The 14,187-nt window shown below is 43.1% G+C and overlaps 1 protein-coding gene across 5 annotated transcripts in view; it reads left to right on the plus strand.

Moving 5' to 3' along the window:
• The first annotated feature begins 2 nt into the window (after positions 1-2).
• Positions 3-14,187, plus strand: part of smarce1 (SWI/SNF related BAF chromatin remodeling complex subunit E1) — an 85,511-nt gene continuing 71,326 nt past the window's right edge. The window contains exons 1-3 of one of the 5 annotated variants that reach the window (XM_069907163.1): positions 3-217; positions 1,455-1,490; positions 13,135-13,178. In XM_069907163.1, coding sequence (XP_069763264.1) covers positions 1,484-1,490; positions 13,135-13,178 — 51 coding nt within the window. In that variant the 5' untranslated portion in view covers positions 3-217; positions 1,455-1,483. Of the gene's footprint in view, positions 218-259; positions 420-532; positions 576-1,454; positions 1,491-13,134; positions 13,179-14,187 lie in introns of those variants that run through there. The other 4 variants (XM_069907166.1, XM_069907165.1, XM_069907162.1 and 1 more) reach the window with 4 other exon arrangements.

Raw genomic sequence — 14,187 nt, forward strand, 5'->3', positions numbered from 1 at the left:
GATTCTCCACAGGAGCTGATGCAAAAATAAAATCTACAAACACTTAACACACCAGAATCGTCATTTTCACAACATTTCTCATGACCGCATTATTGCTTTATAGTTATTTTGCAAAAGACACATTTAATCATTGTTCGTGTCGAATGTCAGGTTCCTAATCACAAAGCTGATTCGCTTCGGAGCCACTCTTTCACACAAGCCGCAGATTCGACCAAAGGTATTTGTTAATTTTATAAATTCCAGGCGGGGCGCCGGGGATGGCGGTTGGTGGCGGACGGAGCTACATAGGCCTCGGGGGGTGTGCGGCTGGTGCGGTGATTTTTACCGCCAGCGGGGTATGAACGGTGTGTGGTGTGGAATGTTGCGGCAGTGCTCGTCTCCCCGCCCCGCTGGCGGACAATAGGCACCGATCCCGCCGTGTAAGTCTGCGCCCTGCCTCGTGCTGCCGTCCGCCAAGAGCGCGCGTATGGGGGGATGCGGATGGTGGGGGGGAGTAGAGGGCGAGAGAGGGGGGAGCGCGCTTCAGACTGCTGACCCACCCCCGGCTCAAGGCCAGGGGTCACATCCTCTCCTGGGTCAGTGTCTAATCAGGGGTCCGCTGTGGGATCCACCCCAGTCCCTAGGGTGAGGGCAGCCTCTCCGGGTTGTGGGATCCATCCCAGTCCCTAGGGTGAGGGCAGCCTCTCTGGGCTGTGGGATCCACCTCTGTCCCTTGGGTGAGGGCAGCCTCTCCGGGTTGTGGGATCCATCCCAGTCCCTAGGGTGAGGGCAGCCTCTCTGGGCTGTGGGATCCACCTCTGTCCCTTGGGTGAGGGCAGCCTCTCTGGGCTGTGGGATCCACCTCTGTCCCTTGGGTGAGGGCAGCCTCTCTGGGCTGTGGGATCCATCCCAGTCCCTAGGGTGAGGGCAACCTCTACAGCCTGTGGGATCCACCCCAGTCCCTAGGGTGAGGGCAGCCTCTCTGGGCTGTGGGATCCACCCCAGTCCCTAGGGTGAGGGCAGCCTCTCCGGGCTGTGGGATCCACCCCAGTCCTTAGGGTGAGGGCAGCATCCACAGGCTGTGGGATGCACCCCAGCCTCTGCTGTGAGGTAGCCTTCCCAGACATTGGGATCCAACTATGTCCCTAGGGTGATGGCAGTCTCCTCATGCTTTGATACCCACCCCAGACCTGGGCCCAGGTGTGGGATCCACCTTTGGACCTTCATCACAACTGTGTAGTTCAGGAACTCTGGTCTTTGGGGTACAAGCTTTGGTTGTTGCCAGTGAGCTCAGGAAAATCACATAAGATCTAGGGAAGAAATGGCTTCATTTCCAAATGCTGATCGCAAAAGCATGTGCATAAAACAGTAGTCCTTCATCTTTAAATTAATCTTGGTTGGAAACAAACTATAATCTGAACTCATGCTGTTTCCAAAGGATTTAGTTTTGCTGATATTTTCTGCATCTATTTCAGATTGCGCGTGAGAGAACGTTGGTCTCATCATGTCAAGTAAGACAAATATATGATTTTTAAAATTCTTGTTCATTATTGGCTGCTTATCATCAGGAGAGTTGCTTTATTTATTTGTTTTTGCTGGTAAATTTCTCAAAAGTTGCTAGCCAAGATTTTGAACTTTTTTTCTATTCTATTCCCTGGCCTGGTTCCTTTACCCATTCTCTGGATTGGCAACTGATGATTCATGAATGAAATTCTGAATGAAGTCCTGATTATTTTTAAATATTAAAATAGTATTTTGAAACTTAAGGTAACTTTTACCATCCTTCACACAGTATCTTTGACTTAATACCATCAGGATGGCAGTACATGAGCATCAAAATGAGGACTGCCAGGCTGGGAAATATCTTTCCACAGGCTGTGGGATTGATGAACATTATCATATAACCTTGGGTCTCATAAATAAAACTGTAAATGATTTATACATAGTTATTTTGTATTATATTTTTATGTATAATGGTCTCACAATGTGAGTAATGCATTGTGTGTTCACTGGTTCATCTGGTTGTATATGTAGAGTCAGATAATATTAGAATCAGGTTTGTTGTCATGAACATGTGTCATGAAATTTGTTGTTTTGTGGTAGCAGTATTGTGCGTTAGTTAAAGTTGCTATAAGTTAGTTCTGTAAATACAAAACTTTAAAAAATAATTAGTGCAAAAAAGAAAAAAAATAGTGAGTTTGTGTTCAGATTCATTGTCTGTTCAGAAATCTGATGGGAGGATTATTTTTGTAATATTGGATGTGTGTCTTCAGGCTTCTGTAGCTACTTCCTGATGATAAAAGGATGTGGCCTGGATGGTGAGGGTCCTTTATGATAGAGGCTGGTTTTTTGAGACACTGCCTCTCTCTTGTACATGTCTTAAATGAAGTGGAGACTAATGACCATGATGGCACTGGTAGAGTTTACAACCTTCTGTAGCCTTTTCCTATCCTGTGCATTGGTACTTCCATACTGGGTAGTGATGCAATGAGTCAGAATGGTCTCCATGATACACCTGTAGAAATTTCAAAGTCTTTGGTGACATACCAAATCTCCTCAAACTCCTAATGAAATATAGCTGTTGGCGACCTTCTTGATGATTGCATCAATATGATGGCCCCAGGATAGATCAGAGATGATGACACTCATGAATTTGATGTTCTTTCCCTTCTCTACTGCTGACCCCTCGATGAGGACTGGTTTGTGTTCTGGTTTCCCCCTCCTGAAGTCCACAATCAATTCCTTAGTTTTGATAACATTGAGTGTAAGGTTGTTGGTGTGACACCACTCAACTAGTTGATCTATCTCACTCATGTACATTTCCTTATTGCTGTATGATTCTGCCAACAACCGTGGCGTCATTGGCAAATATGTAGATAGCATTTAAATTGTGCCTGGCCATTCAGTCATGGATATAGAGAGAAGAGTACATCAGTGGGCTAAGCATACATCTTTGAAGTGTGCGTGTGTTGATTGCCATTGAGGAGATGCTGTTACTGATCTACACTGATTGTAGTCTTCTGATGGTGAAGTCAAGGATCCAGATGCAGAGGCCTAGGTTTTAAAGCTTGCTGACCAGAGCTAATGGTGTTGAAAGCTGAGCTGAGCCTGATGTATGCATTTCTGTTGTACGGGTGATTGACGTCTGAGAGGAGAGCCAGTGTGATTGCATCTGCTGAGGAACAACCTGAACTTGACCAAAAAGATTGACCAGGACAGAGGTGTATATGTGGATTTCAGCAAGGCATTTGATGAAGTTCTGAATAGTAGACTGCTCTGGGATGTTAGATTGCATCTGATCCAAGGAGAGATAGCAGAATGGATAGAAAATTGGGTTCATGGTAGAAAACAGAGGAAAGTTCTTTTTCACTCCGGAGGCCTGTGACTAGTGATGTGCCACAAGGTTCAGTCTGAGCCCCTTGCTGTTTGTCATATAGATGAGTGATTTAGTTGAAAACTTGTATGGCATGATTAGCAAGTTTGCAGATAACTTGAAAGTGACTGATATTGTAGATTGTGAAAACAGTTGCCAAAATTGCAGCAGTATCTTGATTGGTTCGTCAGAGAGATGATTAATGAAATTTAATACAGAGAAATGTGAGGTGCTGTAATTCAGGAATTTTAACATGGTCAGGACCTACACAGTGAATGGTAGTGATCTGGGGAGTGTGGTAGAGTAGAGGGACATAGTACCTTGAAAGTGATGTCACCGGTAGATAGATAGGGTGGTCTCAAAGACTTTTGAGACATTGGCCTTCAGTCACGATATTCATTAAAGAAGTTGGGAGATCATGTTGCAGCTCATAAGACATTGGTGAAGCCCCATTTGGAGAATTGTGTTCAGTTTTGGTCACTGTGCTACAAAAAAGATGTCAAGCAAGAGAGATTACAGAGAAGATTTACAAGGATGTTGTCAGGACTTGGGCTGGGCCTACAGGGAGAAATTGAGCAGACTTTCATGTTTTAGTTCTGCCTACTGCAAAATCTCTTTGCTTGTCCTGAAGAAATCCTCCTTTGGTCTCTGATGGGAGTTCTGTGGGATTCTCTCTCAAGGATCCTGCTCTGCACTGCCTGCTGCTCTCAAGCTCTGTGACCATGTGCTCATCCAGACTTGCTTCCACAGCCACGTTACCTTCCTTGCTACTTGCCTTCGCACCATGTTGTGCCTTGTGCTTTCCAGCTCCAGTTCCAGGCCTCCCAGTTTGTCCCCCACAAGGATCTCCGGAACCTGACTGACTGCTGCTCTCTCCACTTCTCTTGATGACTCCTACGTGCCGCCCTTACCTCAGTGAGGATATATCAGCAACAACTCTCTCACTGCCACAGCTCCAGACCTCATTGGTCTTGGATTGCAGCGGACCCCTCATGTACTTCATCTGCCGCTGGACCTACACGTTCAGCCACTGGCTCCACACCCACCTGGTGTTCATCGAGGATCTCAAACTCGCATCCCTAGAGACTATGGCTTCTGTGACCTTCAACATGGGCTCCCATCTTGGCCCTGGCTGCCTGCTCTCTGGTACTCCCTATGCCTCTGCTGCCAACTCTAGCTGGTGCCCGACTGCCTGCCCACTGGAGCTCCTGATACCTCTTCTGCTGACTCCTGCCTAGCCCCTGGCTGCCTGCCCTCTGGAGCTTGCTATGCCTCTACTGTTGCTTGCCTGTGCCGCTTGCCTATTGGAGATCTTGACGCCTCAACCACCAATTCCCAGCTGCCTGTCTCCCGGAGCTCCCAATGTCTCAGCTGCTGACTCCCACCTAGCCCCCAGTTGCCAAACCTCTAGAGCTCACCTCGACCGCTAGCTCTCACCTGGTCCCAACTGCCTGCCTACCAGAGCTCCTGACGCCTCGGCCGCAAACCTTCGCCTGTGCCCTGTCCACCCTTGGGACACAGCTTCCTATGCCAACTGTCACTACGTGGCTCCTGATGGCGCAGATATTTAACGCAATCCTGACACTGCTGCTGGATCCCACAGACTCATCCGTTCCCCCCCCCCCACTATGACCTCTTACTCTTTCCTATTCCCCATACACTTCTCCCTACTCTACCCCCATCTTCCCCTCTGACCTCCCCTCTGACCCCCCCTCTTCCCCACTCTGAACGTTCAGACTCTCATCTCCCCCTACTTTTCATTGACCTCCCCTCCCTTCTCTAACACCTCTGACCTCCAGTATCCCCACCTCCCTGATTACCCCAACACTCCACCCTCTGACCTCCCTCAACTGCTCACCCCTCTCTGACTTCCCCCTACCTTCCTTCTCCACCCTCTGACTTCCCTAAACCCCCCCTCCCCCAACCTCCCCCCAGCACCCTCCATTACACTGACTTCTACTGACCCTCTGCTTGGTCTTTATCATCCCCTCTCTGAGATGGAGTGCTTGGTCCTCAGTAGAACCCTTACCTTCATCCCCCTCTGCCCACACCTTAATGAGTTCCGCGCATACCATAATGCTGAACTCTGCTTCAGTCATCTCTATCTCCAGACCTACTTCCATGACTATGACTCTCTACACCCCACCCAAGATTCCTTCTCCTGCTTTAAGCCTTCTTCCTCCTCTTGGACACCTCTTTTTAACCAGCTGCCCACTCTGGATCTTTTTATTTCCATTTGCTCCTGAGACATCAACCGTAGCTGTGTAGATAAAAAAAATTGGCTTGCAGGTACAAAGCAGAAAGTACCCCAAAGATCTGTTCTGGGACCCCTGCTCTTTGTGATTTTTATAAATGATCTGGATGAAGAGGCGGAAGGATGAGTCAGTAAGTTTGTGGTTGATGTGAAGGTTGGAGGAGTTGTGGATAGAGCTGAAGGTTGTCGAAGAATATAGACAGGATGCAGAGTTGGGCAGGGAAGTGGAAAATGGAGTTCAATCCAGATAAGTGTGAGGTGATACATTTTGTAAGGATAAACCAGAAGGCTGAGTACAGTGTTAATGGTCAGTTACTTAAGTGTGTGGATGAACAGAGGGACCTTGGAGTCCAAATCTATACATTCTCAGGGTCGCCGTACAGGTTGATAGAATAGTTAAGAAGGCCTATGGAATGCTGGGCTATATTAATAGGGGGAATTGAGTTCAAGAACAGAGAGGTCATGTTGCAACTCTACAAATCTTTGGTGAGACCACACTTAGAGTATTGAGTTCAGTTCTGGTCACCTCATTATAGGAAGGATGTGGAAGGTATGGAGAGGGTGCAGAAGTGACTTACCAGATGTTACCTGGATTGGAAAATAAAATGAGGCAAGGTTAGCAGAGCTGGGGCTTTTCTATTAGGAGCAAAGAAGGATAAGAGGAGACTTAATAGAGGTCTACAAGATTATGAGAGGCATAGATAGTGTGGACAGCCAGTGTCCATTTCCCAGGGCAGGAATAGCAAATACCAGAGGATATGTGTACAAAGTGAAGGGAGGGAAGTTTAGGGGAAACATCAAAGGCAGGTTTTTTTTAAAAACAGAGTTCTGGGTGCCTGGAATGCCTTGCCGGGGATGGTGGTGGAGGCTGAAACATTCGGGGTATGTAAGAGACTCTTCCATCCATCTGGATGGAAGAAAAATAGAAGGTTACGGGAGGGTTCAGTACTTTTTTTAAGGAATATATAGGTCAGCACAACATTGAGGGCTGAAGGGCCTGTTGTGCTGTAGTGTTCTGTGTTATAAATGTCTCAACTTCACTCCCCTCTCTTACACTCTCTTATTACAATCTCACCTCCCCCTGAATGCTCTGCCCTCCATTCTCTCTGCCACAATCCCAACCTCGCTATCAAACCCAAGGGTGGTGCTGGCATGCTGACCTCTACCTTGCTGGGACCAGATGCCAGCTCTCAGACACCTCCTTCTACTTACCCCTTCCACAGGACCCCACCGCAGCATATCAAGACACCTTCTCCAACTCCCATCTCCATCCTCCTCACCTCTGGTCACCACCTTCCCACAGCCTTTAATCTAGTTGTTTCCCAATCCCACACTGTCCAGTTCTACTTCTTTCCCAAGATGCATAAACCCAATTATGTGGGTAGACCCAATGTTTCTGCTTGCTCTTGCCCCACTACTCTTGTATTGTCTTAACTCAACTCCATCTTTTCTCCCCAAGTCCAATCCTTTTCTACCAACATCCACGATACCTCACGTACCCTCCATTTCTTCAATGACTTCCAATTCCCTGAACGTGTCTGCCTCATTTTCACCATGGATGCCCAATTCCTTTACACCTTCATCCCTCATTCAGAAGGTCTCAAAGCCCTTCATTTCTTTCTTGACAAGAGGCATAACCTGTCACTCTCCACGACCTGGCAGAACTTGTTCTCACTCTTAATAACTTCTCCTTTGACTCATCCCACTTTCTTCAAATCAAAGGAGTAACCATAGGTGGCAGCTTGGGTCCCAGTCCTGCCTGTTTTGTGGAGCAATCCATGCTGCAAGCCTACACGGGCATGGCCCCTGAACTGTTACTCTGGTATATTGACAATTACATCGGGGCTGCCTCATACACCTGCAGTGAGCTCATTCACTTCACTGCCAACTTCCACCCTGATCTCAAATTCACCTGGTCCATCTCTGGCAACGGTCTCCCCTTTCTTGATCTCTACTCCGTCTCGGTAGACAAGCTTCCACAGACATATTTTACAAACCCACCAATTCCCACAACTACCTCAACTTCCAACCCCGTGCAAGGATTCTGTTCCCTTCTCGCAATTTCTCTGTCTCTGCCGCATCTGCTCCCAAGATGAGGTCTTCCAGTCCAGATCATCTGAAATGCTCTCCTTCCACAAATGTGGCTTCCCCTCCACCACCATCAGCATCTTCTCCATTTCCCACTCATCTACTGTGGCCCCCTCTGCCCCCAGACATAAACACAAGATTCTCCTTGTCTCACCTATCACGCCACCAGCCTCCGTATCCAATGCATTATCCTCTGTTATTTCCACCACCTATAACAGGATCCCACCACTAGACACATCTTCCCATTTCCTCTCCTCTTTGCCTTCCATAAGGACCGCTCCCTTTGTCTATTCATCTCCCTTCACCAATTCCTCCCCCCAAACCCCATCCCCCACCTTCCCCTGTGGTTGCAGGAAGTGACACACTTGCACCCACACCTTCGCCTGGGGCCCCAAATAATGCTTTCAAGTCAAGCAACACTTCACTTACTTTCACTTGTGTGTCCACGGGAGTAATCTACTGCATCTGGTGCTTTCTTTGTTACCTTTTCTACGTTAGAGGAACTTGGAGATCAGTAAGCACCTTCACGCTGTCCACAGCAATGACAGGGATCTTGAAGTGGCCAACCACTTCAATTCCACGTCCCACTCCCATGCTCACATCTGTCCATGGCCTTGTGTGCTATCTCACCAAGACCACCTGTAAATTGGAGGAACAACACTTGATTTTCCATTTGGGCACTCTCCAGTCGGGTGGGACTAACATCATCTTCTCTGGTTTCTGCCAGCCTACTCTCTGTTTTCCCTCCCTTCCCTTTCCCCGTGTCTTCTTTCCTCCAATATCTCCATCCCTTTCCCTCTGCATTCACAGAGCCATCCCCTCCTCTCCTAGCTTGATGGTATGCCCTCCTGCCTTTGGGACCTTGCTCTCTACCATTTTGTTTGGGTGCCTCCCAATGCTCTTCATATTTGATGAAGGCCTCAAGCCCGAAACGTTGGGTATGTATCTATGCTATATGAAGTACACAGTTTGACTGACTGAGTTTCTCCAGCATTGTGTTTTTACTTCAACCTGTCTGCAGAGTTTTGTGTTTTACTTTATTCCTTGGCAAGCAGGAGGATGAGGTAAGATCTCATAAAGGTGTACCGAATCTTGAGAGGAAATGATCCATAGTAGTGGAATCAGTAACTAAAGAACGTAGGTTCAAACTGAGGGGGGGAGAGGTTTAGTGGGAACCTGAGTGGTACCTTTTTTTTATCCAGAGGGTTGTGAGCATATGGAATGGACTGCTGGAGGAGGTAGTTTAGGCAGGTACGATTACAATTTTTAAATTTGGATGATTGCATGGAGAGGTTAGGTTTAGAGAAAAGTGGGCGAAATGCAGGCATGTGGGACTAGTGTGGATGGGACACTTTGGTTGGTGTGGTCAAGTTAGATCGAAGGGCCTGTTTCCATGCTCTATCACTCTATGACTAGGCCTAATCTCTTTTGCAGCTTGGTGTCAGAATTGCGCTCTGATGTTCGAAGACATCGATCGTGCGATTAATGTTATGGATTGTTGTTCACTCAAGAACACAAACCATATTATGCACCAACGTGCTCTGTGTTTCCAACCATGATGCATACCTGTTGGATTTATCAGTGTATAATTGGTTGTTTGTTACTGGGTATCTTGTCTAGTTCTTTCATTTAGTCCCATCATTTCACTCTCAAATATCTAAATACACGGTTGTGGTGTGAAAGAATGATATTTCTATATAAACATTTCTAATTAGACACATTGTACAAAACGCACATACACTGAAATTCTTGCTGCAGCCGAACAGATATTTCATAAAATAAAATATAGTCATGTGCATTAAATTAAGAAATAAATTCAAAAAAATAGATAATATTCACAGTTACCAAGCATAGTGCAAGAAGCAATTGCACTGTAAGTCTTTTGTGTTGTTGGAGCAGTCCAGGATTAGTGTAACAAGGGGACAATTTCTGTGTGTTATTTTTATTAACGTCAGAGATTCCATTATCTGAAGTGCCATCCTTCATCTGTGAGCAAGTTTTACAAACAGAACATTATAGCATATAAAACAGGCCCTTCTCGTTTATGCAGATTATTGTTTGGCCTACTCCCACTGACCTGCGCCCAGACCATATCCCTCCATGCTCCTCCCACCCATGTACCTGTCCAAATTTTTCTTAAAATTGAGCCCATATTTACCACTTCAACTGGCAGCTTGTTCCACACTCCCACCATTCTCTGATTGAAGAAATACCCCCTTGTGTTCCCCTAAACATCTCGCCTTTCACCCTTAACCCATGATCTCTGGTTTCTATCTCCCCCAACCTCAGTGGAAAAAAGCCTACTTGCATTTACTTTCTCTATACCCCTCGTAATTTTGTATACCTTATCAAATCTTCCCTCAATCCTTTCTGTACAGTATTTATTCTTCAATCAACATCATTTGGTTCACTTTGTGTAATGTATTATTTGTGAAGTTTCCTCTGAGCAAAGTTGCATCTAAGTTTCTGGTGGCAGACGCATACCTTTTTGCTGACATTTTTCCATACCTTGATGAAGGGCTCAAGCCTGAAAAGTTGGTGATGTATCTTTATCTTTGCTACGTAAAGTGCACTGCTTGACCTGCTGAGCTTCTCCAGCATTGTGTTTTTTACTCTGGGATAAAGTTATGCCAGTCTTACAGTGATTGTATGTCAGCCTATATTACAACAGGAAGAAAAATAGATGGGAACAGGTGACTTCTAGGCCTTTTGTATCTTATTCTCTCTTTCCAATATTTTATTGAGTTTTATGTATATAAATGTTCATACAGAGGTAATAATATATATCCAACAAAGTAAAATGTACATTAACAAATAGCAACTTATTAAAGAGAGGAATAAAACAAAATATATAAAACAAAGGCTATTCTAATGATCTTACCCCTCCTTTGTGAAGTTATGATTAAACATAAATATTCCATTAATGTATGAAAGAAAGGAAAATCAAACCATAAAATTGGATCCAATAAGCTTATAAATTCTGAAAATAATCAAGGAAAGAGCCCCATAAATTAAAAAAGTTAAAGTTCATTACATTAATAGAGCATCTAATTTTTTCCAGAGTCCAGCATAAGTATAGGTCTTCTTACACTAAGAAGAGCAAAGGCAACTACATGGGATTGTAGCCCAGACAAATTTAAATGAGTTGACTGACTTACTCCAAATAGGACAAGAAAAGGCCAAAATAACATTAAGAACTAAAAAGAAAGTACGGAAGATGCTTTCCAAATAACTGGAAAGCGAGGAACATGACCAAAACATATGAAATAATGTACCTTCTTCAGTCTTACATCCATCACAGTTTGTCAGGAAAGTAGAATAAAATTTTACCAATTGAACTTTGGAAAAGTAAGCTCGATGTACTACTTTAAATTGTAAAAATGAATGTTGGGCACATGAAGAAGATGAATTAACCAATTTCAAAATAGAATCCTATGTAGCATTAGAAAATTCTTGTTCCCATCGTTTCTTAGTCTTGTCCAGGGAATCATCAATACTAGTTCACAGAGAACTGATATCAACTTTTTGGTGTTTGATTTAAGATTATAAATCATCTCCATCATCTTTAATTCCAATTTTTTTGGAATATTTTATTTAAAGTTTTCATCCATATTTAAACAGAGTCAATACAATCAAATTAGAAAATTACAGGGATTATATGGCAACCTTCCTGTTGCCCACCTTCCCCCCTCTTAATTCCAAATTTAATTTCAAATCTTAAGGGAGTTTTAATACCAAGGAATTTTAAAAGCTCCAAATCTGTAAATATCTAAACAAAATTATGTTTAGTTATTTTAAATTTAGATAATTATTCACAAGAGGCAAAATTTTGTAAAGTTTTGATACCAAACTCTGACCATTGACAAAAACCAAAATCTTGTATAGAAGGTAGGAAAAAAAATTAGCTAAAAGGGGACTAATTAATAACAATCTGTGGCATCCAAGATGTTTTCTAAACTGAAACCAAATCCTCAACATTTGTTTAACAACAAAATTATCACTTAATTTAGAAGCAGAAAAGGGTAATGGAGCTCCAACCATTGAAATGAGGGAATGCTTCTTGGTAGAATCAATTTCCAAATTAATTCTTAGGTTTAATAGTAACATATTAATTTGGGCATCTATTACACAACAGACTTTAAGCCTAGATTTTCTTGCTGGAATGACTTCAATTTGCAAGGTTTTTTTTAATTCTAGCCTAGTGGCCTAAATGAATTGTTCAGGTAAACAAACCTGTACTCAATGTAACTTTGAAGTGAATGCATTGGGGTCGAAGTGACACATTTTTTTTCTTTGATGGGATGTGAATGATGCTGGAAAGAACAACATTTGTTATCAATTTATTATCAACCCTTATTGATCCCTAAATGGAATGGCTTGCTTGTCATTTTAGAGTAGTTAAGAGCCAAACACAAGGACAGAAAGGCCTTTCTAATCATTCCCTTCTTAAAAGAATCAGTGGTTTCAGAACTGCCTAAGTTCTTGGTAACTTCTACTTTTGATTGGCACTTTGTTGCTGGAAATTTGATGGGAGTAGATTCAGCTGCTACTTTTCTTTCTTGGGGATTAGTAATTCTGCAGTTCTCCACATCTTGGGAATATTGGCAGACACCGAAATGATGGATTTCCAGCTGCTTTGTTGATTTGCCTTGAAATTATGATGGAGATCAGGATACTTTTAACTGAAATGTCCCCTACTGAGTGGGCTGGCATGTATTTTTAAAAAATCAATTTTGCGGAGATGCAGTGTAGGGATGAGAGATCTTAAGTTAGTTATTGCACAGGACATAATGGTTGGAATTGCTATTGTATTGGAGGTGAAAGTTTGGGTACTGGTGTGATATTTACACAAAACCTTTTTCAATCATTTTATTGATTGTAATATGCAATAAACAATGAACAGAGAGAATAAGGATACATAATCAAAAAGATTACAATATACAACAGTCAGTACATAATAATAGTATCTTCATTCCCCATACTCAATCAGGAAAAAAAAGCAAAGAAAAAATTCACATTATAGTAAAACCCCTTATACTAATCTAATTAAGAAGAAAAAACAAAACAAAAAATCTGGAAAACGGGATCTGCATTCATCAAACGTAAGAAACCTGGTCCAAATCCAAAAGGGAAACTTAATGGAATCAGGAAGGGACAATAAATCAAAGAAAATAAAAGTTATATACAAAAATATTGCATGAATGGGCACCAAGTTTCATCAAATTTAACAGAAGGATCAAATGTAGCACTTCTAATTTTCTCTCAGTTCAAACAGGCAAACCTATTGAACTATAATGGCGGAGTGGGGTCCTTCCATTTAAGGAGAATTGCTCTCCTAGCCATCAGGGTGGTAAAAAGCTATCTTCCGATGAGCAGAAGCCGGACAATGACCTAGATCTGCTTACACAAAATCTAAAATTAGAATTTTATTGTATTTCAGAAAGACCTTCGTATGCACCACCTCCTGCCCCTGCTCCCACCACAGTAAGTCTTTATTTTTGTTATGAATTGTTTAAAAATATCGTATGTTATACAATTCTTGTCATTATTTTAGCTGATTAAGGTGGATCATTCTTGATTAGGAAAGGTGCATTACTATCTTATAATGGTGTGTTAAGTATGTAACTGGAATAAAGCCAGAAATAGTGGTCAGTCTTTGCCATCTGGGGAAATATGGAATGGGGAATTTAGCACCTGCACAGCTTCACCTTCCAGCGCAGCCTGATCACGAGAACTGTGCTTGGAATATGGATGGATGCATGAGTAAAGTGAGTGGCTATACCATGACTATCAAGTAGGAGTCAAACATTAATCAAGATTAAAGTGAGGATTCTTTGATGGTCAATATAGCTTTAGCTGCATTCTTTCAATAAGTTGGTGAAACTGGACCACTTTGTTATTTTTGCTCCTGTTTAGCTTGTCAGAATTTTCTTGCTGATGTTAAAAATAATTGTAACTTTCCTTGGCCTTTGTATACGGTCTCTCTTAGCTAGAAACTGCCTTGAAGGTAATGGTTGGGCTTGGGGGTGGAATGGAGGGGGGGGGGGGAGAACAACGTCATATACCTTTATTTACAAATTGGTAGCGACGTCTGAAGAAATATGTGTAGATAGTATTGTGGGGTCTGTTGTCAGAGCAGTTAGATGCTTTCATTAGATATAAAACAGCTTTGTCAGAAGATTGCATTTGCTAAGAAAATGGAGATAAATTGAAGTAAAAAATTCTTTGAAGTGATGCATGAATATTATGTTTAAAAACACTGGGACTCTTAGCAGCCTGTGCTGGAAGATTTTGTTTGATCAAAAAAATGAATTTGAGTTAATTGAGAGGCAATTTGCTGTTCGATGATGCATAATTATGTTGGATATTATCATTTTAATTCTGTTAACTCTGGGTGATTCTGTTCATGCTGTCAGAATTTCCCTAAGAGCACCAAGTGTGACCCAAAGATCATTATGATACACAAAGTCCTTATCCACCACTTCCTGAATGA

Source organism: Narcine bancroftii, chromosome 12 (assembly GCF_036971445.1).
Source record: "Narcine bancroftii isolate sNarBan1 chromosome 12, sNarBan1.hap1, whole genome shotgun sequence".
Classification (NCBI taxonomy): Eukaryota; Metazoa; Chordata; class Chondrichthyes; order Torpediniformes; family Narcinidae; genus Narcine; species Narcine bancroftii.